General features: G+C 45.6%; 1 protein-coding gene across 2 annotated transcripts in view; it reads left to right on the forward strand.

Moving 5' to 3' along the window:
* Positions 1–25,685, forward strand: part of Flt3 (fms related receptor tyrosine kinase 3) — a 93,212-nt gene extending 67,527 nt beyond the window's left edge. For both annotated transcript variants that reach the window (XM_057764623.1, XM_057764622.1), the window contains exons 13-24: positions 910–1,016; positions 1,097–1,229; positions 1,480–1,584; positions 7,141–7,251; positions 8,228–8,381; positions 9,658–9,740; positions 12,002–12,129; positions 16,866–16,988; positions 20,445–20,556; positions 20,891–20,990; positions 23,198–23,303; positions 25,176–25,685. In XM_057764623.1, the coding sequence (XP_057620606.1) occupies positions 910–1,016; positions 1,097–1,229; positions 1,480–1,584; positions 7,141–7,251; positions 8,228–8,381; positions 9,658–9,740; positions 12,002–12,129; positions 16,866–16,988; positions 20,445–20,556; positions 20,891–20,990; positions 23,198–23,303; positions 25,176–25,310 (1,397 nt within the window). In that variant the 3' untranslated portion in view covers positions 25,311–25,685. The remainder of the gene's footprint in view (positions 1–909; positions 1,017–1,096; positions 1,230–1,479; positions 1,585–7,140; positions 7,252–8,227; positions 8,382–9,657; positions 9,741–12,001; positions 12,130–16,865; positions 16,989–20,444; positions 20,557–20,890; positions 20,991–23,197; positions 23,304–25,175) is intronic.
* Positions 25,686–27,721: the final 2,036 nt, after the last annotated feature.

Here is a 27,721-nt window from a genome sequence, read left to right on the forward strand (position 1 = left end):
TTCTCCATGGGTGTTATGACTCGCCAGGGCTGGGAGCCCTGTGCGCGCCTGGTGCACTGAATAGTTACCAAAAGCACTGCAAAACAGACTTGGCGATCTGGAATTTCTGTCCCTTCCGGTTTTGTTAATCCCCTTATTTACTTTTAGCCTTTCTACGTCATGGGGTTGTTTTTAGAGTCTTCCTAAAACGGCATCAATATTTTAGGGTGCCTGGATAATATTGATTAATTCAAACCAGGAGTGGTGGACACAACCCACCTCACATTCCAGGGGCAGAAGCTAGAGGATCCCAAGTTCAGATCCAGGCTAAGCTACATAGAGACCTTGCCTCAGAAAAATGCAAAACAAAGCAAACAAATCAGCCCAAGTTCTGGCTTTGGAGAGATGGCTTAGCCATTAAGAGCACTTGCTGTTCTTGCAGAAGACCAGGGTTCGGTTCCTAGCAGCCACTTAGCAGCTCACAACTACCAATCAACTCCAAGGGACTGACAGCCTCTTCTGGCCTCTGAGGGCACCAGACATGTACATGGTGCACAGACACGCATGCAGGCAGACACTCACACCTGTAACTTCTCTACACTCATGTGACGAATCTGGGTATCAAATACATAGACTTCTTTATATCTGCTGGGCTTGGTGAAAAGCTTAAATGTCTATCACTCTTGTGACCTAATAGTTCAATTTGAAAAATACATTCAGAATTGTTTCTAATTTTCTGGAAAGGGAACTCATTGTTTGTTTATAGAAACAGTGGTTTTCTGTGGGGTGCCTCATACAGACATAATGTCCGTGAGGACTGAGAATGGTGGTTACTTGAACAGGCTGAGAGAGTCTAACTAGTGAGGGCTGACTACTCATGCCTGCAAACAGGAGTTTTACCTCACTGCCTAGCGACTGTTTCTCTTGCAGGCCCCTTCCCTTTCATCCAAGACCGCATCTCCTTCTACGCAACGATCGGCCTCTGTCTTCCCTTCATGGTCGTTTTAACTGTGCTGGTCTGTCACAAGTACAAAAAGGTAAAGCCCAGGGGAGACTCACGCCTGCCTTGGCTCTGCAGCACTACAGACTGTCGCTGACTCCCTGTTTGTCTCTAAAGCAATTTAGGTACGAAAGCCAGCTGCAGATGGTCCAGGTGACAGGACCCCTGGATAACGAGTACTTCTATGTTGACTTCAGGGACTATGAATACGACCTCAAGTGGGAGTTTCCAAGGGAAAACTTAGAGTTCGGTAAGGACTGAGTGCTCAGAGTTTCTGTGGCATTTCCTCTTCCTTGCAAAAATCTTTTTTTTTTTTTTTTTCCCAGACAAGGTATTTCTGTGTAGCCCTTGCCCTCCTGGAATTCACTCGGTAGACCAGGCTGGCCTCAAACACACAGAAATCCTCCTGCCTCCCCTCCCAAGTGCTGGGATTAAAGGTGTGTGCCATCACCGCCTGGCATCCTTGCAAAATCTTTAACACTCCTATCCCATCTTTACAGGGAAAGTTCTGGGGTCCGGTGCTTTTGGTAGAGTGATGAATGCGACAGCCTACGGGATTAGTAAAACAGGAGTCTCCATTCAGGTGGCGGTGAAAATGCTGAAAGGTACCGTGCAAAAGTCACTCCGAGACCAGTGCAGCGGCCTCCTCTCTGTCCTGCTGCTTCCTGTTTGCCGAGTGTTAAGGTTAATAAGGAGCACGCAGCAGACAAGGTCATGAGTAAAGAGGACAAGCCAGGAGAGCAAACCCCTTCTTCCCCTTCTCTCTTTGTTCAGCTTTTATTGACTTCTGTGTTACAGTTTGACACAGATTCTGGGCAGGAGAACAAACCAGAAACTTCTCACTTCCCATTCTGCTGCAGGCACTCCCATCTGGCGTCCACCCTCAGGCGAGGGCATCCTCACCTAGTTTTTAACCCAGTGCTAGGGATTGAATCCAGAGTTTTGTGTCTGCTAGGCAGGCCTCTACCTCAGAGATACTTCCCAGCCCTTCATTCTGTAACACTCTGCCTTGCTGTATAGCTCAAGTTGCTCTTGAACTTACAACTCTCCAGCTTTTACCTCAGGAATGCTGGAATTACAGGTATATGCCTTCATGCCCGGCTGGCCCACTCTCTTGCTAAAGTGGTCTCTGTAAGGATAAAGGGAGCTCCCTAATGCCCCCTACAGTCACTGAAGTGAGTTACAACATGCAGACTGTTAAGGAAAAATGGCACACAGAAAAGCGTGGAACAGAAATCTCACAGTCTGAGCCCCAAGCCAAGTAACTAAGCTTCTGTACATCTTGAGTTATAGAAAGACATAGAATTGTATTGTTGGAAGAACGAAAGATGTATGTGTGTGCATGTAGTCTGTCTGTGTTATCATATAATAAAGTCTCATAGGTGATTTTTATAGTCTTTCTGGGTAGGTGTCCTGGGCATGGAGATTTTTAGTCTCATCTTTCCAAGATTTCATGGCAATTGCATTTCTCCTGGGAAGGGAATTTCTCAAAGCGGATAAAGGACCTCCGAAGGTCTAGCTTTGTGCTTTGGACTGGAAGAATATCAAGAGTTGAAGCCGGGCGTTGGTGGCGCACGCCTTTAATCCCAGCACTCGGGAGGCAGAGGCAGGCGAATCTCTGCGAGTTCAAGTCCAGCCTGGTCTACAAGAGCTAGTTCCAGGACAGGCTCCAAAACCACAGAGAAACCCTGTCTCGAAAAAAAAAAAAAAAAAAAAAAAAAAAAAAAGGAGTTGAGAGCCGGGTGAGGGTGGCATGAAGGGGTAGGGAGACCTCAAGGCTGCTCCTTTAGACCAAAGCTACCATGCTTTGTTTGGGGCTTGGGGTGTTGTTTTTTGAGCTTCAGCACCTCCAAGTCACCAAGCCCGGGGTCAGTTAGAACATAAAATGCCGCTGTATGTCCTTCCATCTCAGAATGCTTGACTTCTTGTTTCCCACACTGTGTTTTCTCCTACATCCCTGCCTGCATCTCAGGCCTTTGTTAGCTCTTCTTCCATCTAGTTTTCCTTTTTTAAAAATGCAAACTCACTATATATATTGGTTTAGGATACATACATTTTCTATAGATCAAGCTCAGGGCATGAAAAGGGATAGATTCCCTCCTGTATCTGCAAAAACCCTGAAGCAATATCAGAGCATTGTCATTAGGACACTTAACATATGTTAAATATGGGTAGCAAATTTGTAGATTTCTTTTAATTGTTTTTCTTAATGAGCATGGATAAGTATTTTTGAGATCCCAGTACTGGGTTTCTCTACCGATGCAATAAGCCAAATCCAGTCGAATTAATAAAACCCGGTTTAATAAACAGAGAAAAGCAACTCCCAGGTGACTTTCAGGGGAGGCAGGAGGGAAATCACAAGACAGGTCCAGGGACTGGATCTTAAATACCGTGTAGGCATCATCCCCAGCATCTCATGGGGAGGAGCTGCCACTTGGCAGGCTTTCTGTAGGTGGGGTCAGAAGAGAGAGAAGTGGGGCTGAGGTGGAGCTTCTGCCTAAACCAGCATATCTTGGTTCCACAAAACAAAGGGTGTCATTGTGGCATTTTCACACTTACATCTGAAGCACACTTTGGTCCTGTTCACCACTTCCCAGCACCCTCACTCACCAGTCTCTTCCTCCGACTGGTCCATTTCCTCTTCCCAAACGGCTCCTCCCTTCCACTTCCATGCCTTGGTCTTTTACTCTAGATCCTACATATAAGAGATAGTATGTGCTCTTTGTCTCCGAGTTTGACTTTTTTACTTAATAGAACAGTCTCTAGTTCCATCCATCTTCTTCCAGATGGCATAATCCTGTTCTTTTCCACTGTGTTTATTGAGCCATCCAGGACACCAGGATTGTCCCACAGTTCCTTGATTGTTAGCAATCATGACTCAAAACACAAGAGTAATGAAATATTAATTCTTCTCTTCAACATGTTCCAAATATAAGAGAATTGTTTTCTGTAGAGAAGTTATTTCAAGTGGAATATATCAGATCAGGAACTTTCAAGTTAGTGTTTCTAGCTGAAAAAAATGGGTGAAATACAAAATAACAACAAAACCTCTGGGATAAATTCATCACTACGCCAACAAAGATCATCCCAGAGGCTTTCCAGTTAGATGCTCCATTGTACACATCCTGAATATTTTTATAGTTTATCTTCTCCGAGATATCAGAAACATGAGTGCAAACCACTGGTCTTCATTCAAACCATGGTACCTGGTGTGGACACCCATTTCCTCCTAACTCCATAGCCAAGTGCGAACCTCTGTTCCTTTCTTTCTCTTTCTTTCTTTCTTTCTTTCTTTCTTTCTTTCTTTCTTCCTTTCTTTCTTCCTTTCTTTCTTTCTTTCTTTCTTTACTTTACAGATTTTGTAATAATAAAAACAAATAATTTTATTGTTTCTTAATATAAAATAGTCAAGCATTTTTTTTAGTTTTTTTTTTTATTGTTTTTATCGAGCTCTATATTTTTCTCTGCTCCTCTCCCCTTCTACCCTGTCCCATGAACCCCATGCTCCCAATTTACTCAGGAGATCTTGTCTTTTTCTACTTCCCATGTAGATTAGATCCATGTATGTCTCTCTTAGGGTTCTCTTTGTTGTCTAGGTTCTCTGGGATTGTGAACTGTAGGCTGGCTTTGCTTTATTTCTAAAAGCCACTAATGAGTGAGTACATGTGATATTTGGCTTTCTGGGTCTGGGTTACCTCACTCAATATGATGTTGTCTAGATCCATCCATTTGTCCACAAATTTCAAGGTGTCATCATTTTTTTCTGCTGTGTAGTACTCCATTGTGTAAATGTACCACATTTTCCTTATCCATTCTTTGGTTTAGGGGCATTTAGGTTGTTTCCAGGTTCTAGCTATTACAAATAATGCTGCTATAAACATAGTTAAGCACATGTCCTTGTGGTACAATTGAGCATCCTTTGGGTATATACCCAAAAGTGGTATTGCTGGGTCTTGAGGTAGGTTGTTTCCTAATTTTCTGAGAAATCGCCATACTGATATCCAAAGGAGCTGTACCAGTTTGCACTCCCACCAAAGGAGTGTTCCCTTATCCCCACATCCTTTCCAGCATAAGTTGTCATCAGTGTCTTTGACCATGACCATTCTTATAGGTGTAAGATGGAATCTCAGCGGGGCTGGAGAGATGGCTCAGAGGTTAAGAGCACTGACTGCTCTTCTAGAGGTCCTGAGTTCAATTCCTAGCAACCACATGATGGCTCACAACCATCTGTAATGAGATCTGGTGCCCTCTTCTGGCCTGCAGGCATACATGCAAGCAGAACACTGTATACATAATAAATAAATAAATCTAAAAAAAAAGATGGAATCTCAGAGTTGTTTTGATTTGCATTTCTCTGATGGCTAAGGTTGTTGAGCATTTTCTTAAGTGTCTTTGAACCATTTTAGACTCCTCTGTTACCCATTTTTTATTGCATTATTTGTTCTTTTGATGACCAATTTCTTGAGTTCTTTGTATATTTTGGAGATCAGCCCTCTGTCTGATGTGGAGTTAGTGAAGATCTTTTCCCATCCTGCAGGCTGCTGTTTTATCTTGTTGACCATGTTCTTTGCTTTACAGAAGCTTCTCAGTTGCAGGAGGTTTTATTTATTAACTGTTTCTCTCAGTGTCTGTGCTGCTGGGGTTATATTTAGGAAGCGGTCTCCTGTGCCAATGTGTTCAAGTGTACTTCCCACTTTCTCTTCTATGAGGTTCAGTGTGGTTGGTTTTATGTTGAGGTCTTTGATCCATTTGGACTTGAGTTTTGTGCATGGTGATAAACATGGATCTATTTTCATTTTTCTACATGTTGATATCTAATTATGCCAGCACCATTTGTTGAATATGCTTTCTTTTTTCCATTTTATATTTTTTTGCTTCTTTGTCAAAAACCGGGTGTTCGTAGGTGTGTGGATTGATTTCTGGGTCTTCGATTCGGTTTCGTTGGTCCTCCTGTCTGTTTTTATGCCAATACCAAGCTGTTTTCAGTACTGTGGCTCTGTAGTAGAGTTTGAAGTCAGGGACATAATCCTGTTCTTCACAGCTGAGTAAAGTCATCCTGTGAACCACATCTCTGTTGTCCATTCATCGGCTGCAGGTTCCTAGGCTAGTTCCCAGCACAACTGTTGCCATCCTGCCAGCATCACCTGTGTGGAGTTCCTGTATCTCCACTCAGTGCACACACCAGGGGCCACCGTCTGGAACCCAGCTTCCTCTTGAGCTCTCATAACCATGTCCCTTTATCTTGTGAGGTCACCCCCCTCAGGAAGTCAATTCCACTGTCCCCTTGGCAGATATCAGAATCCCAGATGACAAAGTCCCTTCTATAAAATGGCAGTATTTGCATAGAACCAAGAAGACTTGGAGCCTGGAGTAGAGATTCCAAAGAAAGATGCTACTCTTGTCCTTGGGGCTCCCAAACCCACTGTGGTAGGGGTGCCCTAAGCAGCTACACTGGCCTCAGTGTCAGGAGCGCCTTAACACCTGTGGCACACTGTGTTAATCCGTTCCCTGGAGAGATCGCATTGCCTAGAGAGTACATGCATTATCTTTTCCAACCCTGCTCCCCATCAGACATACTTACAAATGGACGTTTCTAGACCTGGGGACCAGTTATACGTTAGAGACAACGATGCTTGCTGAAGCTCCTCCTGGTCTTCCTGTCAATGTAAAATAACCACCCGGCAGCATCTTCCACGAGGAAAGTCATGTTGTCTGTCTGTTTTGCGATCTGGGGTGGGGATGGGGTGTTATTTTTGTTGGTTGGGGGAAATCTAGTGGAAACATATATTCTTGCTGGACATGGCAGTGCATACTTTGATCCCAGCACTCAGGAGATAGAAATAGGCAAGCCTTGGTAGATTAGGCTTCGAGGCCAACCTCGAAGTTCAAGGCCAGCCAGGGCTAATAGTGAAACCCTGTCTCAAGAAAGGCCTAAGAAAAGGATATGTTCATATAATCAACATTTATAACTCATGCCTTTAGAATTCTGCCTTAAAACGTAGGACATTGTTTTCAGAAATCACGTGTTATTTCTGTGTCCGCTTTTCTCTCTCAGTTTTGAATTTATATAAGTTGTGTTCTGAATTGGGGGAATTCTTGATTTATAAAACAACATGCAGACAGTGGAGAGGTCAACCTTGTTTCTGCTCCCCCGTTGACAGAAAAAGCCGACAGCTGTGAAAGAGAGGCGCTCATGTCAGAGCTCAAAATGATGACGCAGCTGGGGCACCATGACAACATTGTCAATCTGCTGGGCGCATGCACGCTGTCAGGTATCGTCTGTAGAGAGAACAGCACCTGTTCAGCTGCCGCTGCTGAAGGCAGGAGGCCTGTGTTCTCCCTTCCTTCCTTCCTTCCTTCCTTCCTTCCTTCCTTCCTTCCTTCCTTCCTTCCTTCCCTCCCTCCCTCCCTCCCTCCCTCCCTCCCTCCCTCCCTCCCTCCCTCCCTCCCTCCCTCCCTCCCTTCCTCCCTCCCTGTCTGTCTGTCCGTCTATCTTCGACAGGATTTTTCTATGTAACTGCCCTGGCTGGCCTGGGACTAGCCCTGTAGATTATGCTGGCCTCCAGCTCAGAGCTCCAGCTGCTGGGATTGATGACACGTGCGGCCACCACCCAGACTGTACCCATTTTCCCTCTTTCCTCAGCCCGAGTTCAGGCAGAATTAGCCGTTGGCCACTGCACAGAGCACATGTCCTTCTTTTTCACCTACTCTATCACAGAATCCTGCCCTCCTGAAAAACAGCCTCCACCCTGCATGCTCACGGCATAATATCTGAGCTCCCCTCTAAGCTGTGAGGATGGCCTAAACACAGTAGTGAAATTAGATTCCGAGCTCACCATACCACCCGTCGGAGCTGGTGAGGGCATGTGTTCAGAGCTCAAGAGAAACGGCTATAAGACACAGATGCTTGGGTATAAAACTGAGATTGATTGTAAAAATCTATGATACAGGCTCATGAAAAGCCATTTCCAGACTGGGCATGGTGGTGCACCTGCAATCTCAGCACTTGAGAGGCAGAAGCAGGAGAATCTCTGTGGGTTCAAAGCCAGCCTGCTCTCCAGAGTAAGTTCCAAGAGACAGCCAAGGCTACTCAAAAAAACCAAACCAAGCCAAACCAAAACAAAAACAAAAGAAAATACTTTCCAGAAGGGGAGCCCTGAAAAGTCACAGGCTCTGTCACGCTGCATGGGCTTCTGAAAGAACGACCTGGGGTTTGTCTACCTGTAACGAAAATTGTATCTGTCACAGGGCCAGTGTACTTGATTTTCGAGTATTGTTGCTATGGTGACCTCCTCAACTATCTGAGAAGTAAAAGAGAAAAGTTTCACAGGACATGGACAGAGATTTTCAAGGAGCATAATTTCAGTTTTTACCCCACGTTCCAGTCACACTCAAATTCCAGGTAAGCAACACATGAAGCTTTATGATTGCACACTCCGGGACAGAGCCATACAATGACCCCTGCGCACGCGCACCCACCCACCCGGTCAAGTGCTGGTAGGCGCTGTGACCTCAGGCAGTCACAGTCTGTGCTCTGCACTTCTGCCCGCCCTTTTATCTCTTTTACTTAGTAAAGTCCCAGTTACCCACTGAAAACCACAGTCCAAAAACACAACACAGAAACGTCCAGAAATAAGCAATCCTTAAGTTTCACATGACTTTACAAATGTTTATTAGTAACCTTGAGCTGTTTTATCACTGGTTATTGCTGCTCACCTGCTACTATGACTGATTTATTTGCTGATTTGTACTTTATGTATTTATTATCTCTATGTGTGGGGAGTGCTAGGGGTCAAATCCAGGGTGCAGTGCATGCTCAACACGTCCTCCCCCATTGAGCCTCATCCCCAGCCCGCCATGCACCCATGCGCACTCCGAACAGAGAAATGACCCTGACACAGATGTGTGTGACCAGTAATTAGCGCCTCTGCTTCAGTTTGATCACTGGGGTGTTAAATAACCTGGCAGTTTATTTGGACTATCTTTGTTCTGGAAGCATTAAGTCATTTCCAGCAGTAAGTTATAAGTCGGGATGAATTCATCTCCTGGGAAAATTGAGCCACCACCCGGTTGCGTCGGTGCGACAAGTATCTCTCTGACGTGCTTGAGAAGAGACTCTGTTGCGGCTCTTTGTTTATTCCACAGAGAAAGGAAGCATGCTTTACAGAAGTCAGAAGGATGGTGCCGAGCTGGGCTGCACCCTCACACCAGAGCAAGCACGTGCCAAATACACACCAGGCTCTGACTATATCCCCAGCATAGCAGAAACCCAGAGATCAGACAGACTTGTTTACAGAGATAGCAGAGCACTTCTTTTGTAAACCCCGTGTTGGGTGGACTTAGGGGAAACGGTTTGGGTTTAGCACCAGCCAGAAGCCTGCTCCTTTCTTTATAAATTTCAGGACATAGTAAATCGTTTAGCGCCCCCAATTTAAATACCCAGCTTACAGTGTGACCGTGACTGAATGACCCCTCTTATCCAGGTTGGCCCTGCAAACCCCAGCACACAGCTGTTATTAATGCACACAGGGGACCATTGACAAGCCGGCAGCATACTTTCCACTTAAAAGCCCATTTGTAACTGGAATCCGTCCCTCTGATGAATTGTACTTTTTCTAATAAAATGTCTGCTCAGAAGAACATTGTAAATAATGACGGAACAAATTTATTTTTAATAGTATGCCTGGTTCACAAGAAGTTCAGATACACCCAGCCATGGATCGTATCTCAGGGTTCAACGGGAATTCAATCCATTCTGAAGGTAATCATTTATTGTCATCGCTGGCACTTTGAAATGAACCCGAGTTCCATACAGCTTTTTAAAGTTTTTTTAAAAATTGCAGTGTGTGTGTGTGTGTGTGCGCACGCCCGTGCCATGACACCCCTATGGAGGTCAGGACAGTTAGTGAGAGTTGGTGCTGGGGACAGAAGTCAAGCTCTCAGGCCTGGTGAAACCTGTCTCACCAGAGCAGAAGCATTTTGTCTTTGCTAAGGTAAGCAACAGGCTTTCTCAATGTGTACTTTCTTGGAAGGTCAAAAGCCAATAGTGGTGAACTTCCTTTCATGGTCAACTAATAAAGACCTAAAACTGCTTTATCTGTTGAGAATATTCTTTATTGAGTTGTAAGCTAATTGTGCCTCGTAAGACAGTGAGTTCTAGAATCAGAGTTTGGTTCTGCCTGTTTTACTTGCAGAACAATTGGCTCTGGACAAGTTATTTAGACATCCAGAATCTCCATATGCTCACTTTTATGATTGTCTAATAGTCCTTTCCTCATAGGACTGTTGGAAGGGTTAAACAGAAGGACGTGACATACAAAATACAGTTTATGAAATATGGTAGACAGGTCTTCCTGTCTGGTCTTCGATTTCTTTCAACCTGATAGATTTACCTAGTGTAAAGGGAAGGAGGGATAAAGTGGGCAATGCCTACATATATGTCTGTGCATCACTTCAGAGTGCAGTCCCCTCAGAGACCCAGAAGAAGGTGCTAGATCCTCTGGCCCTGGGGTTTTGAGCCACCATGTAGGTCCTGGGAACTGGACCCAGGTCCTCTGCAGTGCTCTTGAACCACTACTGATCCAATCTTCCTATCCCAGGAAGGATTCATAATTAATATTCATTGTCTTAGCTCAGATTGCTTTAACAGATTACTGAAGGCTGGGTATTATTTTTCATGGTCCCTACAGGCTAATAAGTGAAGATGAAGGTTCAGGGGAAGCCGGCCCCCACGTGCACATGGTGATCTTCTTGCTGTGTCCTCAGCATTGTGTATGTGTGTGTGTGTGTGTGTGTGTGTGTGTGAGAGAGAGAGAGAGAGAGAGAGAGAGAGAGAGAGAGAGAGAGAGAGAGAAGAGCAACTTATGGGAGTCCATTCTCTACTTTAACTTTGTGGTTTCCAGGGACTGAACCCCAGTCCTCAGCCTTCATGGAAACACCTTTGCCTGATGAGCCATCTCGCCCATCCTCTCCTTTCTTTCTCATAGAGACTCTGATCCCATTCTCACAACCGGACCACTATATAAAGACCCCACTCGCCGGGTGGTGGTGGCGCACGCCTTTAATTCCAGCACTCGGGAGGCAGAGGCAGGCGGATCTCTGTTAGTTCGAGGCCAGCCTGGTCTACAAGAGCTAGTTCCAGGACAGGAACCAAAAAAATCTACGGAGAAACCCTGTCTCGAAAATCTGGGAAAAAAAATAAATAAATAAAAATAAAAAAAAATAAAGACCCCACTCCTGATCCTCTCAGTTGAGAGTTAGGATTTTTGAAATTTATTTGTTTTTATTTTATGAGTGTTTTCCTTCATGTATGTAGGTACAGCATGCATATGCCTGGTACCCATGAAGGTCAAAAAAGGACATCATCTTCCCTGGAACTAGAATTATAGATGCTTGTGAGCCACCATTGGGTGCTGGGAACCAAGCCTAGGTTCTCTGCAGAGAAGCTAGTGCTCTTAACCACGGAACCATCTCTCAGCCCTTTGGGAGCTGAGCAGTGCCTCTATTCGGAAAATGACAGAAAGAAATCGAAGTGAAGAGTAGAATGGGAATGGTGGTGCACAACTCTAACCCACACACTCAGGAAGCAGACAATAGGCATGCGCGAGTTCAAGGTCAACCAGGGCTGCACAGCAAATTTCAGGTCAGCCGGGGTGATGCAGAGCTACAAGAACAGGCCCATCAATTCAGATATCTTCCCAGGACTGAGCCAGGAAGGAAGAAAGGTAGCTGATTGCTTAGCATGGCTCCATCGGGGTCACCTCTTGTGTAAGGATTGATGCAGAGGCAATTCCATCCTCTTGCCCAGGAACCTGTCCTTTTGGTGAGATTTGGCAGTTACTTTTGATTTCCGAATGTCAAGCAATCCTTTCTCTTCGTACACTGGACCTTTTGTGCGGGTGACGCCGTTGGATTTGGTCTCTTGAGCCTAGTGCAGGAGGGCGGGTCAAGCTGCCTGTCACAGAGGTCTGAGAAGGCAGACCTAGTGTTTGGGGGAAAGTGAAGAGTGGCTGTATTTTACAGATGAGATTGAGTATGAAAACCAAAAGAGGCTGGAAGAAGAAGAAGATTTGAATGTGCTGACATTTGAAGACCTTCTTTGCTTTGCATATCAAGTGGCCAAAGGCATGGAGTTCCTGGAGTTTAAGTCGGTGAGTGTCTTTAAAAGAGAAAACTAACAGAAAGTAGAAAAAGAGAATGATAGAAAAAGGTCGCGTGTGCATGCAGCTATGAAAAAGAAATGTGCTTCTGTTTGCTTCTTGTTCATTTTAACGCCCCTCCTCTTCATATCTGTCCTCCTGGCCTTGACACTTTCCCAACTATGATGTAGTCTCTGCAGCATAAGGCCCAGGGCTCCTTGTTACAGCCGAAGTCCAGTGGACCTTCTCGGGAAGCTCGTAGGAAGTCTGAAAAGCCCCACTGAAAGGAGCACAGTATCACCACCCTTCCTGCTGACCCAAGAATTCGGGATGAATGCACAGGCTCTCTGCATTCAGGGGATGAATGGAGGCCCAGAGTTGGCGAGTTCTGCTCCCCCGCCCCAACCAGTTAATCTGTGTGTAGCCAAGGCTAGCCACAGCACTGTAGATCGTTTCTCTTCATTGTTGCTAGTCCCACATTCCCGAGGTCTACACCATGCTCTCCCCTGGTGTTGCTTCATGTCCCTGCTTCTGCACCTGCTGTCCCCTGCCTTCTCACGTTGTAAGTAACCAAAGCCATTCTCTGGCTCTTTCCTTACATCACTGTCTCCCTCATAGCCACAGAGGGAGTTTTTCTGTCATACCAAAGCCTCAGGTCTTTATATCTGCTGAGGTTCAGTGGTAATAAACAAATCAGCAGTTGGAAACTTTTTTGCCCATGTGTGTGCTACACAAAATATTGGAAAAGCAAAGAATGGCTATGTCATTCTATCTTACAAAGTTTCTCCATAGGGATAGAAGTGTGTAGTTCAGAGAGATAGTGTCAGGAACCATGGGAGTTACAGCAGCAGGTGACAACTAGTGTTCAGATGTCAACCCACCAGAGGCATGATTCCCTGATGGCTGTTAATCCTGTCCTGGCAAAGCCTGCAGAACCATCGACTCTGGAAACCGTTGCTCACTTTTGCTAAAGCAGCTTGGTGTTTCCCCAATACCTGCACTGCAGAGTGTAATCTCATGCGATGTGTATATGTAATCTCGTGATTGCATCTCCATCTTATGGGCACATCTATCTGTGGGTGGTCAGGAAGATGACTTTTTATTTGGTTGTATAATTTTGATATATAGAATATATATTAGAACATGCTTCATAAGTGGATCTATTTGTCTCAGGGAGGACTGTGGAGAGTTAAAAGCCTACCTGGTTCTTTGGTTTAGACTAACTGCACACAATTAGCTCACTTTCACCTCATAGCAAATTTAAACTAGACTAAAGAATTTTTTGTAAGTAGATCGTAAGTTTAAAACTTTACAGCTGTGCACAAGGTCAGAGCCACAGATGTCCAACCAAGCACCCTAAGAAAAGCATGCCAATTCTTTGCTTGCCAAGCATGTTAACAATAGACCTATGTCTCAAAGTTTGTCTCTGGGCGCTGTGACCCCCCCCACCACATCTGGTGACTGTTTTTCTCCTGAAGCCTTGAAACCCTTTTAGTTGCCATAGCAACAGCTCAACTCCTTATCATTTACCCTAGGAGTGTGCTTTTGGCTGATGAGAGGTAACTTGTATCATTTCTTTGTCACTTCAAAGAGAAAGAGAGATTTTAGGGGAGAGAGAAGCAGCCGGGGGGAATTAGAGGTAGGGCAGGAGAATCAGAGTGGAAGCAGAGCAACAGAGAGACTGTTTCGGAAAAGCCCAGAGTGGGAGATTTGTTTTGCTCTCAGACATTCCTCTTTTCCTTGTTGTAGCTTCCTCTATGAACCCTGAGAGGGCATTGAGCTGGCCCCCAAAAGGCTCTCATTAGGATGGTATATTAATTAAGGTTCTCACACAGGGATTTATCGGAGTGGCTTCCAGGCAGTGGTCTCAATGTTCAACAGTGGCTCTCTCAGTGGAAAGAGCAAGAATCTGGTAGTTGTTTAGGGCCCAAGACTAGATGTCCCAGTCTGGTGCTAGAGTCTCAGGGAAATCCTAGAGAGTTGCTACCTTCAGTGGGTACTGGATCCTGAAGAAGTCAGTTCTAACCCCAGTGAAGGAATACCTCAGCAGCAGGGCAGATGAACTTGTCAGCAAGAGTGAGGGCAAGCAGGCAAAAAGCAAAAACTTCCTTCTTCAAATCCTTTATGGGGGCTGCCAGCAGAAGGTGTGGCCCAGATGTTAGGTGGCTCTTCTGGCCTCAAATAATCCAATCAAGAAAGCCTCTCACAGACTTGACCAGCTTCTGGGTGTTAGTTGATTCCAGATGTAGTCAAGCTGATAGTCACCAGTGAACCATCACAGGTAGTAAATGGTTTTATGGGAAATGAATGACCTGGAAAAGAAACCGTGGGGCTGAAGGTATAGCTTGGTGGTTGAGCACTTGTATAGAAATGGCAGAGACCTTGAGCTCAACCCTCAATAAAGTGGATTCCCCTTTCCTGGAGCTTCCTGCCCCCTTTATTGATAGTTCAGAGGGCATCTGCCTTGGCCCAGTGTGCTAGCTGTAAAGCTAACATGGCTCTCTCCTCCCGTGGTCCCGCTTGAGACTCTCAACTTTGAGATGGTGCAAGAGGCATAGATTCAATGGGACCAGTCCTCGGAATTTTGGATTTATGCTTTCGCTGGGCTAGTATGCACAGTCCAGTCCTCTCTCGTGATGCTAAGCCGTGGCAGAGACTGTGGTCAACCCTTGCGATCGTGAGGGGAATCAGTAGTACCCCATGCTGCTGAGCTACAATGGCCAGTGGCACATTTTGTACATGTTCTCTACTCAGTGAGCCTGTGGAAAGCAAGTTGAAGAGAAGCCGTATTGGGTCAAGGGCACTGGCTTCCTTTTTCTATTTCCTCTTAGGCACGTCCTGGCATGATTCTTTGAAGAAAGCCCAATTTTTAGACCCATTTGTTGCCACCACAGGACGTCCCCTCCAAGTTGTGCCCAGCATGGTGTCCTTCCTGCTCGGCGACCCCGTCATACATTGGTGTAACTCTGTGCTAACAACTGTGCTGGAGCAGAGACACAGTGAGGGTGGGACTTCTGCTCCCACAGATTTTATGTTGAGAGAGGAAACTTAAGCACACATACCCATCAGATCAGTCTCCTGTGATAAATTTTGTCACGGAAGTAAACCTAACTACTACATGATTGACAGACCTGGCTAGTGATGGACGGGAAAGAAAAAGCTGCAGGTGAGGGCTCACGTAGCTCCTGGGGCAGGTTTTGAACAGAACTGCTCAACAGGGAACATGGGACGTTAGGGAGTGTGGGTCTGCAAGGAGACCTTTGGATAAAGGAAATCACTTAGATCGGGAAGGTCGTGGTGGGGGACAGCCCAGGGAAGGAGGTTCTCGGCATGCCTATCTGAAGGACAGAAGGAGCCTCTGGGTTGAGCTGAGACTTGAGTGGTGGCAGTTGCGTCCCTAGGTTGAATGGAAGGAACTGCCTCGATGGGGGATGTGGAGGCATGGAAGAGAGTGGGCCAGAGAGCTGTGCTGGAGTGGGGAATGAGGAGCAGGAGAGAGAGCAAGAGAGCCTCAGTGGAATTCAGAGGGAAGGACAGGGGATGACCAGGCAGGGCACACATCTTGCTGGGCATCATGGGCCTTTCCCAGAGCAGCTGTGGACAAATGGATAGGACAGGTAGCTAGGACGTTTTGGGGAAAGGGACCATCTGCAAGTAATTGCCACATGAAGAAAACAGACAAACAAAAAACTGTCTTGGAGAAGGTGAGCAGGAGGGGTGAAGGCACAGACATTTTCATTTGTAGAGGTTTTGTCCAAAACGGTTGAAGGGAACACACTGGACCCCTGTGGTGCCATGCTTTCTCCAGCATCCTCTTTCAAAGAGTTCATTCCTCTCCAGAGACCTGTAATTCTGTTTTCACAATAGAAGTGTGTGTGTGTGTGTGCATGCACATGAGAGTAGTGTCTGTGAAGGCCGGAGAGGGTGTCAGATCTCCCTGGAGCTGGAGTTATAGATGGCTGTGAACTGTCTGATGCAGGTGCTGGGAACTGAACTCAGGTCCTCTGCAAGAGTGGTACATGCTCTTAACCTCTGAGCCCTCTCTCCAGTCCTCCCCTTTGAAAATTAATTTTTATTTAGCGTGTGCATGTGTGTGTGTATGCGTGTGTGTGTGTGAATGTGGGTGCACACATGCCACAGTGTCGTATAGAAGTCAGAGGACAACTTTGGGAATTAATTCTCTCCTTTCACTGTGGGACCCAGGGATCGAGCTCAGGTCCTAAGGTTTACATGGCAAATGCTTTTTTCTATTGAGCCATCATCCCTTGGTCCCCTAAACTCATTTCTTCTGAACACTTTCTTTGATATTAGTGTGTTCACTTATTTATTTAGAAACAAGACCTCTCTACGTAGCCCAGGCTGGCCTCATCCTTGGAAATCCTCCTGCCTCAGCCTCCTGCCACCAGGCCTGCCAAATATTACACAGTTTTATTCCTAAAGCCATTTCTTTATTTAGAAGAGACTGCTCTTCACACTCACGCACAGGAAAACAGCTGCTAGAAGCTTCTCTGGGGCTCACTGAAGGTACCTTTTGGTACTGCTTTTGCTTATAGCTCCAAGGATGCCCTGTAGAGACTCAAAGGACTGCAGCTGAGGTACCCGAGGAATCAGCCGTGTGTTCTCAGGGTGTGTGACAATTGCAGCCCCACCACTGTCCTCTGTGACTACTGTGAACCTGAAACTTGATGAGACATCCATCTCTGAAGGCATACATCACAGCCATTGTCATTCTGACCTCTTTCTTCTAGTGCGTTCACAGAGACCTGGCAGCCAGGAATGTGCTGGTCACCCACGGGAAGGTGGTGAAGATCTGTGACTTTGGACTGGCCCGAGACATCCTAAGCGACTCCAGCTACGTCGTCAGGGGCAATGTGAGCCGTTTGCTTTTGTCGCGCATACAGGAAACATCTGCACTCGCTGCAATGAGTTTTTGATTTATGGCAGCACAGAGAAAAAACAATCCTCCCAGGGCTTTACTTATTTAGGCTGAAAAAGTTGTTCTATGTTTAATACAAGTTGAGCAACAGAGCCACATGTCTCTTCCTGGGCTGGCTACTTAGAACAGCTCCACTAGGGTTTGGCTTGTGGTCTTCTTGTAAAAAAAAAAAATAACAACCCAAACTGCCCTTCCTTAGACCTGTTTCAGTTTCCTTAGCTACAAAGGCTGTTGAGTTATGTTTCTGATCGTGTTCAGCAGGCTTTTTCTTTTCAGAGCAGGAACACACAGATGTTAACTCTACAATTTAAGGACATTGCAGTTAACTATTAATATTTGTTGTCCTGTTACTGTTATATTCATTCAGGAAGATCTAAAACATGACTGAATTTGCTTGTTAAAAAAGAAAGAGATGGGCTGGAGAGATGGCTCAGTGGTTAAGAGCATTGCCTGCTCGTCCAAAGGTCCTGAGTTCAATTCCCAACAACCACATGGTGTCTCACAACCATCTGTAATGGGGTCTGGTGCCCTCTTCTGGCCTGCAGGCATACATACAGATAAAATATTGTATACATAATAAATAAATAAATAAATATTAAAAAAAAGAAAGAGATGCTGGGCACACGCCTTTAATCCCAACACTTGGGAGGCAGAGGCAGGTGGATCTCCAGGAAGTTTTAGGCCAGCCTGGCCAACAGAGTGAGTTCCAGGACAGCCAAGGCTACACAGAGAAGCCCTGTCTTGAAAAGCAAAACACAAAGAAAAAGAAAAAAGACAAAGAAAAGATAAAGAAAGAAAGATAGGGGACTAGTGTGATGGCTCAATGGTTGAGAGCAATACTGCTCTTTCATTGGACCCAAGTTTGCCAGCACCTGTGTCAGGAAACTCACAACCATCTATAGAACTCTACCTCCAGGGAAACCAAAGCCTCTGGCCTCCTCCAGTAGCTATACTCATCCACATAGTCACACATAACTTAAAATAAATTTAAAGTGTGATGAAGGAAAATACATGTTTAAGAAGGGAAGACAAAAGGTAGATAGATGGTAGATAGATGGATAGGTAGATAGATGATAGATAGATACATGGATAGATAGGTAGGTAGATGATAGGTAGATGATAGATAGATAGATAGATGATAGATAGATGATAGAGAGATAGATGATAGAGTAGTAGATAAATATGTAAACGATTATATATTATAATATTATATATATATATATATGGAGAGAGAGAGAGGAGGAGGAGATGACTCAGCAGCTAAAAGCACTTGCAGCCAAGCCTGAGGACCCGAGTTCTGGCTCCCACACCCACAAGGTGGAAAAACCAGAATCCTGTAAGTTGACCTCTGACTTTCACCTGTGTGTTGCGGCATGCCCCAATGCCCACACACATGCATTTAAATAAATTAAAACATAATTCAAACATTTTTTGAGACTGTTTCTCTGTGTATCCCTGGATGTCCGGGAACTTGCTCTGTAAATCAGGCTGGCTTCAAACTCAGAGATCCGTCTGCCTCTGCCTCCCGGGTGCTAGGATTAAAGACGTGCACCACCACTGCCTGGCATGATTTAAAAAAAAATAACTTATTTAAATTCATTTTTTGTGCATTGGTGTGAGGGTTTCAGATCCCTGGAACTGTGTTACAGACAGTTGTGAGCTGCCATGTTGTCGCTGGAAATTGAACCCGGGTCCTGTGGAAGAACAGCCAGTGCTCTTAACCACCGAGCCATCTCTCCAGCCCCATGGCATATTTTTAAAGATAGAAAGAATGAGGGGCTAGAACGATGGGGGAGCAGTTAAGAGCACTGACTGCTCTTCCAGAGGTCCCGAGTTCTGGTCCTTGCACTAACGTGGTAACTCACAGCTGTCTGTAGCAGGATCTGATGCCCTCTTCTGGCAGAGAGTCATACATGCAGATAGAGCACTCAGATATAAAATAAATAAATTTCTTATTAAAGAATAGAAAGAATGAAAAGAACAGTAAGGGGGTGAGGTGTTGCTCGGGCATAGTGCTCTTGCCTGGCCTGTGTGAGTCTTTGGTTCAAGCCTCAGAATGAGGAAGGGATCACACCTGGATTTAAAGCCCTAAGCTGCTTCTCCTTTGTTCATTTGGTGCTGGGGGTTTCTCTCAGGATTAGCATCCCTATTCGTGAAACAAAAGCTGCCAAGGCTGGCCCTGTTCCTCCTTGGCGCTCAGCTCTCTCAGGTGCTTTACAAATGTGCTTTGTTCTGGAAGTTCCCAGTCTGTGAAGAGGAAGTTGAGGCAGCGAGAAGCAGCCTGCCTGTGGTTTGCTCGGTGCGTGGCTCTGAGCACGTAGAGTCCGAGTCTGTGTCACTCACGGTAGTGGCATACCTCCTGGAGGATTCTGAATTTGCCCCCTAGGTTCCTGGAAATCCGTAGAACCAGTGTCAACGCCCTTTACTAGGGGTAAATGCCCCAAAGTGTGAAAATGCTCTCATCTCAGATGGCTTAAAATGGGTCCCCTGAGATCAGAGCGCAGCGACTGTTCTGTGTGGCTGTGTGGTTTCCACCCCACCACCGGGTTCACATGTGGGAAGGTGAATTCCATTCAGAACCTTCTACTAGTGAGTCCGGTGACCCAGGCTGGTCCACGCGATTCATTCTGTGACTCCATTTGCATAGGATTTTAAAGAGGGTCTCTTTCTGGGAGTCTGCTGTGGCCTGGCTGATTACATGTACCTTAAGGGTTCCTGACACCAAATCAGAACAAAACCCTGTGCCCCAGTCACTGTGTCTCGATTCAGATCAAAGGCTGCACAGACCAAGGCATGTCCCCCTTTCATGCTGCTGGAAGTTACTCAAGCCACAGAGGACAACCTAATGCTATTTCCAGATGTGACGACTTCAGTCCCTTGCCAGATTCTCAGGGATGACGCTTGCACTCAGTTCTGAGAAACGCTCTGGTAAAGGATTCTGCTCGTTGACTTAAACTTGCTTCCCTCCCAAGCAAGTTCTTCCTTAAAGGAGAGGCTTGCCAATTCCAAGCAGAAGCCTCTGCCCGAGATGACTTTTAAAGAAGTGTATTTTGTTAGGCATGGTGGCATATCAAATATTTGCATTACAATTCATAACAGTAGCAGAATTACACTTATGAAGTAGCAATGAAATAAGTCTGTGGTTGGGGTCACCACAACATTGAGGAACTGTATGAAAGGGTTGCAGCATTAGGAAGGTTGAGAACCGCTAGAACTTCAGCTCCAGGGGACCGGACGCCCCCTTCTAGCCTCCTCTGGCACTGCATGCACATGGTGCACTTAACATCTATGCAGATAAGCACCCGTATACATAAAGGTAGAAACAAAAGCTTTAAAATCCTTGAGTCTGCGCATGAGCACTTTTCACCATCCTCTCTTGTATTTGGTGCAGGCGCGGTTACCTGTGAAGTGGATGGCACCTGAGAGCTTATTTGAAGGAATCTACACCATCAAGAGTGACGTCTGGTCCTATGGAATTCTTCTCTGGGAGATCTTCTCACTGGGTATGTGTGTCCTTGGCAGGTCTCCCCAAGCTCTGGCGTTGTGTCTCCCATTCCTCCTGCACCTCTTCTCCACCATCTGTCTTCCAAGTCAGAGGGCGGGTGGAACACTACCCGGTCGCTCCCATGGCTTCTGGTCGGTCCAGCTTCTGTTGCCACTGTATGTTAGTGGCTGACATGCTGAGATCTGCCTCAACTATTCCAGGTCCACTTGAAGCCCTCAGTCCAGGTGGGTCGGCCACTGGGGAGTTCTCTTTGCCTGTTTGTCAACAGAATGTATAAACAAAACAAACAAACCCGTGCTTGTGTGACCCCGCCGAACTTGTGTTTCTCTCAGGCGTTAACCCTTACCCTGGCATTCCCGTCGATGCTAACTTCTATAAAATGATTCAGAGTGGATTTAAAATGGACCAGCCATTCTATGCTACAGAAGATATGTAAGTACAATCAGACTTGGGGTTGACAGCAGGCATTTACCATGTGCTCTAAATCTTCAAATGCACACACACACAAAAAAATCCATTGCTTTTTTGTTTGTGGTTTCTCTGTCCTGGAACTCACTCTGTAGTCCAGGTTGGTTCTGAACTCGGAGATTGCCTGCCTCTGCCTCCCGAGTGTTAGGATTAAAGTAACATACTATTACATCCAACTAAAAATCACTTTTATATTGCGTAGGTCTCTTTTTATTCTTTTAAGATTTATTTATTTATGTATCTGGGTGTTTTGCTGCATGTACACCAACACATCAGAAGAGGGCAGCTGTAGATGGTTGTGAGTCATGTGGGTGATGGGAATTGAACCTAGGACCTCTGGAAGAACAGTCAGTGCTCTTAACCACTAAACTATCTCTCCAGCTCATGGCACTTATCTTTAATCCCAGTGTAGATGAACTTTCCTTTTCAGGCCACCAGCTCACAAAAAATGACACGGAGATTTATTCTTAATTATAAAGCTCAGCCTTAGCTTAGGCTTACTCCTAACTAGCTCCTGTAATTTAAATTAGCCCATATATTTTCTTTTCTTTGTTTTTTTTGTTTTTGTTTTTTGTTTGTTTGGTTGGTCTTTTGTTTGTTTGTTTGTTTTTTTCAAGACAAGGTTTCTCTTTAGCTTTGGTGACCTAAAACTAGCTCTTGTAGACCAGGCTGGCCTCAAACTCACAGAGATCTGCCTGCCTCTGCCTCCCAAGTGCTGTGATTAAAGGTGTGTGCCACCACCACTGATTAACCTACATTCTTTTTTTCAAAGATTTATTTATTTATTAAGTATATAGTGGATTGTCTGCCTGTGGGCCAGAAGAGGGAACCAGATCTCATTATAGATGGTTGTGAGTCACCATGTGTTTGCTGGGAATTGAACTCAGGACCTTTGGAAGAGCAAGCAGTGCTCTTAACCTCTGAGCCATCTCCCCAGTCCTTAACCTACATTCTTATGTGGCTCTGTTCCCTTTATTCTGCACTGCCCATCCAGTTTCCTCTCCGCCTGCCTGGAGGCCTCCTGCCTAGCTATTGGCCATTAACTTTCTATTAAACCAGTCACAATGATACATCTTCACACACTGTAAAGGAATATTCCACAACATTTCCCTCTTTTGTATAAATAAAAAAGAAAAGTTTTAACTCTAACATGGTAAAAAGTATAAACAATAAGAACAATTATCAGGTAAGAATTCCATTCACAATGTCCAGTCCATTCTCATTTGGAAAATTTAGAGAAAATGCCCCATTATCTATCCTCTTAGTCCAAAGTTTTATACCTAAACCGTTTTTCATCATAACTTGTATTACCATCCTAAAAATACCTTTTCAGACCTTAAAACATCTTTTTAGATAAATAACTTGTTTTTATGTTTCTCAACCTTGTAAATTTTACAACTTTTATGTAAGTTTTTTTTCTGAATTTGGTAACAAGGAAAACTATAAAACTATAGCTGTCTAATGTCCAATTCCCATCAGAGACCCAAGAAGGATAAAATATTACTTGAGTAAACAGGAAGTACAGAGAAAGCAATTTCCAAAACTATTGAAATGACAGAGACATCTGACTCATCAAAAGATTTCTCTGCAATGACACATCTCTACAAAGTATAAAGGAATATTCCACAACATCCCAGGACACGGGAGGCAGAGGCAGGTGGATCTCTGTGATTTGAAGTCAGCCAGATCCACATAGTAAGTTCAAGGACATCCAGAGCTACATTGTGAGACCCTGTCTTGAAAAAAAAAAAAAAGTCAACCAATAAACAATTTTAAGAGGGAGAGGAGGAGGAGGAAAACGAAGCAGGAATGGCAAGGGATCACTTGCCTATAATCCCAGCACTCCGGAGATGAGGCATGAGGCAGTAGACCGTAAACAAACAAACAACAAGCAGAGAAAAACTTCATCTTTCGCTTCAGTTAACTTTGCTGTCCTAGGGGGCAGTACTCTGGGGCTTAATTCCTTTGCTTGAAGCATCTGCGGGTTTGACTTCGCCTCACTGCAGCGTCCAGTGCTGAGGTGCTACAAATTCTGATACTTGGTTTCCACAAATCCAGCGCCTCCTGCACAAGCTGTCCCACGCTGCGGACCGGACGCTGCCCCTGCGTGTGGACTGCGGATGACAGTTCGTTTGAGTCCATTCACCCCTTCTTGCTGTCTTGCTTCACAGATACTTTGTAATGCAGTCCTGCTGGGCTTTTGATTCAAGGAAGCGGCCATCCTTCCCTCATCTGACTTCGTTTTGGGGATGTCAGCTGGCAGAGGCAGAGGAAGCGGTATGTAGAGATGCGGGCTTGATGATAGGCATCCCCAAGAAGGAGGTGTGTGAGAGACAGCGTGGGCACCGTGTCCTCGGATCCAGTTGTGGCAGGCAGTCTTTCTCACCTCAGTTTTCTGTTTACCCCGATTACTCTTTCACAGCTGTGTGGAGGAAGACCTACTTCTTTTGTTCCTTTGTTTTTGTTTTTGGCGAGACAGAGTTTCTCTGTGTAACAGCCCTGGCTGTCCTGGGACTCACTCTGTAGAGCAGGCTGGCCTCAAAGTCAGAGATCTGCCTGCCTCTGCCTCCTGAGTGCTGGGATTAAAAGCATCTGCCATCACCACAGTCCCGCTAAGACCTGCTTCTTAATGTGGTTGGGAGGTGGGAAGGGGGACGACGACAACGGGACTGGGGGGAGGAGGGGGAGACAGGACCACTGTGATTTCATCCAACTGGCTCTTTCTTTAAAGTTCTTAGGAATCAGGCCGGGCGATGGTGGCGCACGCCTTTAATCCCAGCACTCGGGAGGCAGAGGGAGGCAGATCTCTGTGAGTTCGAGACCAGCCTGGTCTACAGAGCTAGTTCCAGGACAGGCTCCAAAGCCACAGAGAAACCCTGTCTCGAAAAACAAAAACAAAAACAAAAAAAAAAGTTCTTAGGAATCAAGTGTCGTGGTACATGCTTCTAATCCCAGCATTCAGGAGGCAGAGGCAGGTGGATCTCTGTGAGTTCAAGGACAGCTGAGGCTGCACAGAGAAACCCTGTCTCGGGGATGTGGGAGCTCTTAAGGGTCCAGTGCCAAGTACTAGACCGCTAAATGAAACCCAACTGCTCCAAAAGCCACTGGTCTTCTCTAACTCAACATGAAACATGAGCATGGGCTCCTCCCAGCTGGGTCAGGGTGGCTGTGGGAGCTGGGAAGGGCTCTGACCCGATGCTGTGAGGCCCCATTCCAGCTCTACTGCCTGCTCCTCACTGATGATGGTGAGACCCTTCTGTGGCCTCAGTGTTCCCATCTGTAAAATGGCTTGCAAAGCCAGCTGATCCTCTAGCAACAGGATCTTGGGGTTTCCTCACTAACCCCTCCTCCTTGGCACTGCCAGCCATGGAGAGAGCTGTTCCAGTTGTGAGCCAAGGATGGAGAACTCTCAAAGCCCAGGTTCAGATCCTGTCTCCACCACTTCCATCTCGTGTAGTGTTTACTACTTGACACTTTAATGTGGACATCTTGTGGGGTCAGGATTATAGTTCTATAAAGCATAATCCATCTGCCCCTTTCCTACTTTTCATTAAAATGAGTGGCTGTTATTTAAGAAAATAAAAATATAAAGCTGGTGGGAGGTGCTAGAGAGATAGTTCAGGGGTCAAGAACACTTGTTGCTTGTGCAGAGGACCAGGGTTCCCTTCCTAGTACCTATGTTGTGGCTCACAATCACCTAGAACTCCAGTTCCAGGGATCCGACACCCTCTTCTGGCCTCTGCAGGCCCGGTACTCATGTGGTGCACACACCAACAAGCAGGCACACACTCATTGTGCTTAAATAAAAGTAAATAAAATCTTTAGAAGCAGAGACTATCCAAATTCATAATTTTGTTTTTTTAAGATTTATTTTTTTATTCATGTGTATTAGTGTATTTGGGGGACCCTCAAAAAACAGGAGAGGGTGTTGAGTCCCCAGGAGCTGGAGTTACAGACAGTTGTGAGCCACCATGTGGGTGCTGGGAATTGAACTCAGGTCCTCTGCAAGAGCAGCCAGTGCTCTAAACCGCTGAGCCATCTCTCCAGCCCCTACATCCACAATTTTAAATGGTCTATATAAAAGTGAACGTTGTTTAAGTCCTTTGCTTTCTGGCACACAGGTCACCCTTGCTCTCTTCCTTTTTCCAGATGTATCAGAACATGGGGGGCAACGTTCCAGAACATCCTTCCATCTATCAAAACAGGCGGTCTGTCAGCAGAGAGGAAGGCTCCAAGCCACCATCGCCACAGGCCCAGGGGAAGATTCATAGAGAAAGAAGTTAGTGAGGGGGCTTCGTCCCCTGCCACCCTAGACTGGCTGTAGATCGCAGAGCCAAGACTAGCCTCGCCTCAGATGAACGCCCTACCGGCTGCTGCTTTGCCGGACTTTTCTCTAGATGCTGTCTGCCATTACTCTTGTTTCCAAAGTGACTTCTATGAAATCCACCCACCCCTCGCGTGGACAGGAAGAGCCAATAATGAGATTTATTGGTGAGCCTGCCTATATTGGGAGGCCTTCCCAGGCTGTCTTGAGGGGGAAACCGTGTATCTAAAATATAGTATATTCTTGTAAATACATAAAACAAGACAAAATTTAAAAGAAACATTTTTGCTAAGGAGAAGCTAAATATGATTTTTTAAAATCTATGTTTTAAACTAATATGTAACTTTTTCATCTGTTTAGTGATATATTTTATGGATGGAAATAAACTTTCTACTATAGAAATGGTGGTCTTTAAGCCTTTATTCAAACTGTTTAGGGGAGGCCCTAACCGGAGCTCATGGCCTTCTGCATGTGTTTTCATGTTTTTTTCTTGAGCAGGTGCATTCTGGGAGAGGCCTCCGTGTGGTGGCTTGTCTTTGCACTAATTATGTAGCTCAGGCTGGCCTCAAGCCTGGGATGCTGGGGTTAATAGCATGCATCCTCACGTCTGGCAGAAGGTCCACCTTTCATCAGACTATTAAAGGTACCCGAGTCCAGCAGGCTCAGGACAGCTGTGGCCATATCGTTCTGCTCTTTGTAACTCCCTTTTCTCCCCATTTGCTATTGATCTCTTGAAACTGAGCAGCCTCAACCCATGGGTTTACACATTTGGCGTGCTTTGACCCCTAGCATTGCTGGATGCCACTAGGTTCTGTCTTTTAGATCTCGTTTTGTCCTAAGACAGGACCTCATGTGTCCCAGGCTGGACTCGGATTTACTACGCAACCGAGGATGACCTTGAACTTCTGAAGCTCTGTTTATTAAACACCTTGGGTTCCTCAAACCCACAAGCCCTTGAAGGCACCATTCCGTGTTCTGAAGCGGAGACAGAATCCTTCAGAGTTTGTCATTTTGTGTCTGGCTTATTTCATGCAGCACAGTGTCCTCAAGACCCATCCGTATGTTGAGATGTGTGAAATTCTCTTTCCTTTTAGGGTTACATATTCTACTATGTGCACATAGCATGTTTTATTTGGCCATCGATCTGTCAACAGACCTTGGATTGCCTCAGCCTCTAGCTGGCTGTTAAAATTGCTGCTGAGAACATGAGTGCAGAAATACCTTTCTCATTTAAAAATTTATTTTATTTTGAGACAAGATGATGATGATGATGATGTTGATTATTATTATTATTAGGTTTTTTGAGACAGGGTTTCTCTGTGTCACAGCTCTGGTGATCCTGGAACTCCCCCTGCTCTGTAGACCAGGCTAGCTGACCTCAAACTTAGAGATCCACCTGTCTCTACCTCCCAAATGCTGGGATTAAAGGTGTGCACCACCACCTCGTTGGGGCAAGGTTTTATTATGTACCCCAAATTGGCCTTGAACTCAGGATTCTCCTGCCTCAGCTTCCCAAGTGCCTGTCCTGCTCCTCCTCCTCCACCCTGGCCTTCACACCTGGCTCTGAGAACCTAGTGTGGGACCCCAGACGCTCTCAACTTCAAGGCACTGCTGAGGGTTTTGCTGGCTTTGCCTTCTCTCTGCGTTAACCCACCAGTGGTCTTTATCGATTTATCTTTTTTTCAAAGATTTATTTATTTATTAAGTATACAGTGGTCTGCCTACATATGTCCCTGCAGGCCAGAAAAGGGCACCAGATTTCATTACAGATGGTTGTGAGCCATCATGTGGTTGCTGGGAACTGAACTCAGGACCTTTGGAAGTATAGCCAGTGCTCTTAACCTCTGAGCCATCTCTCCAGCCCTCGATTTGTATTTTTCCATGGTTTTGATGGAACTGGAGGAGAGAGCAGAGCTCCCAGCATTTGGCAAAGCCTCTTGAAATGCTCGTCATGAGATGCGTGCTGACGGCAATGAGGCAGAATGCTGATGGGCTAACTCTAGCAATCTTCTCTCTTCTCTCAAAATGATTCCGCCCAGGATATGTTCACACTCTGTCCATGACATCTCTGTGGGTGGAGTCAAACACTCAGTTTACACCCAGAGTCGCTTCCTTGTGTGCAATGTTGAAATCACCAAAGGGCTTCATTTCCATGAAAATGAAGTCTCTTCAACAATGAGGACCCTAAAAGAGACAGACATGGATCTAATCTACATGGGAAGAAGAAAAAGACAAGATCTCCTGAGTAAACTGAGAACATGGGGACCTTGGGAGAGGGTTCAAGGGGAGGGGAGAGGCAGGGAGGGGAGCAGAGAAAAATGTAGAGCTCAATAAAAATCAATTAAAAAAAGAAACTGAGCCGGGCGGTGGT

This window comes from Chionomys nivalis, chromosome 3 (genome assembly GCF_950005125.1).
Source record: "Chionomys nivalis chromosome 3, mChiNiv1.1, whole genome shotgun sequence".
Lineage (NCBI taxonomy): Eukaryota > Metazoa > Chordata > Mammalia > Rodentia > Cricetidae > Chionomys > Chionomys nivalis.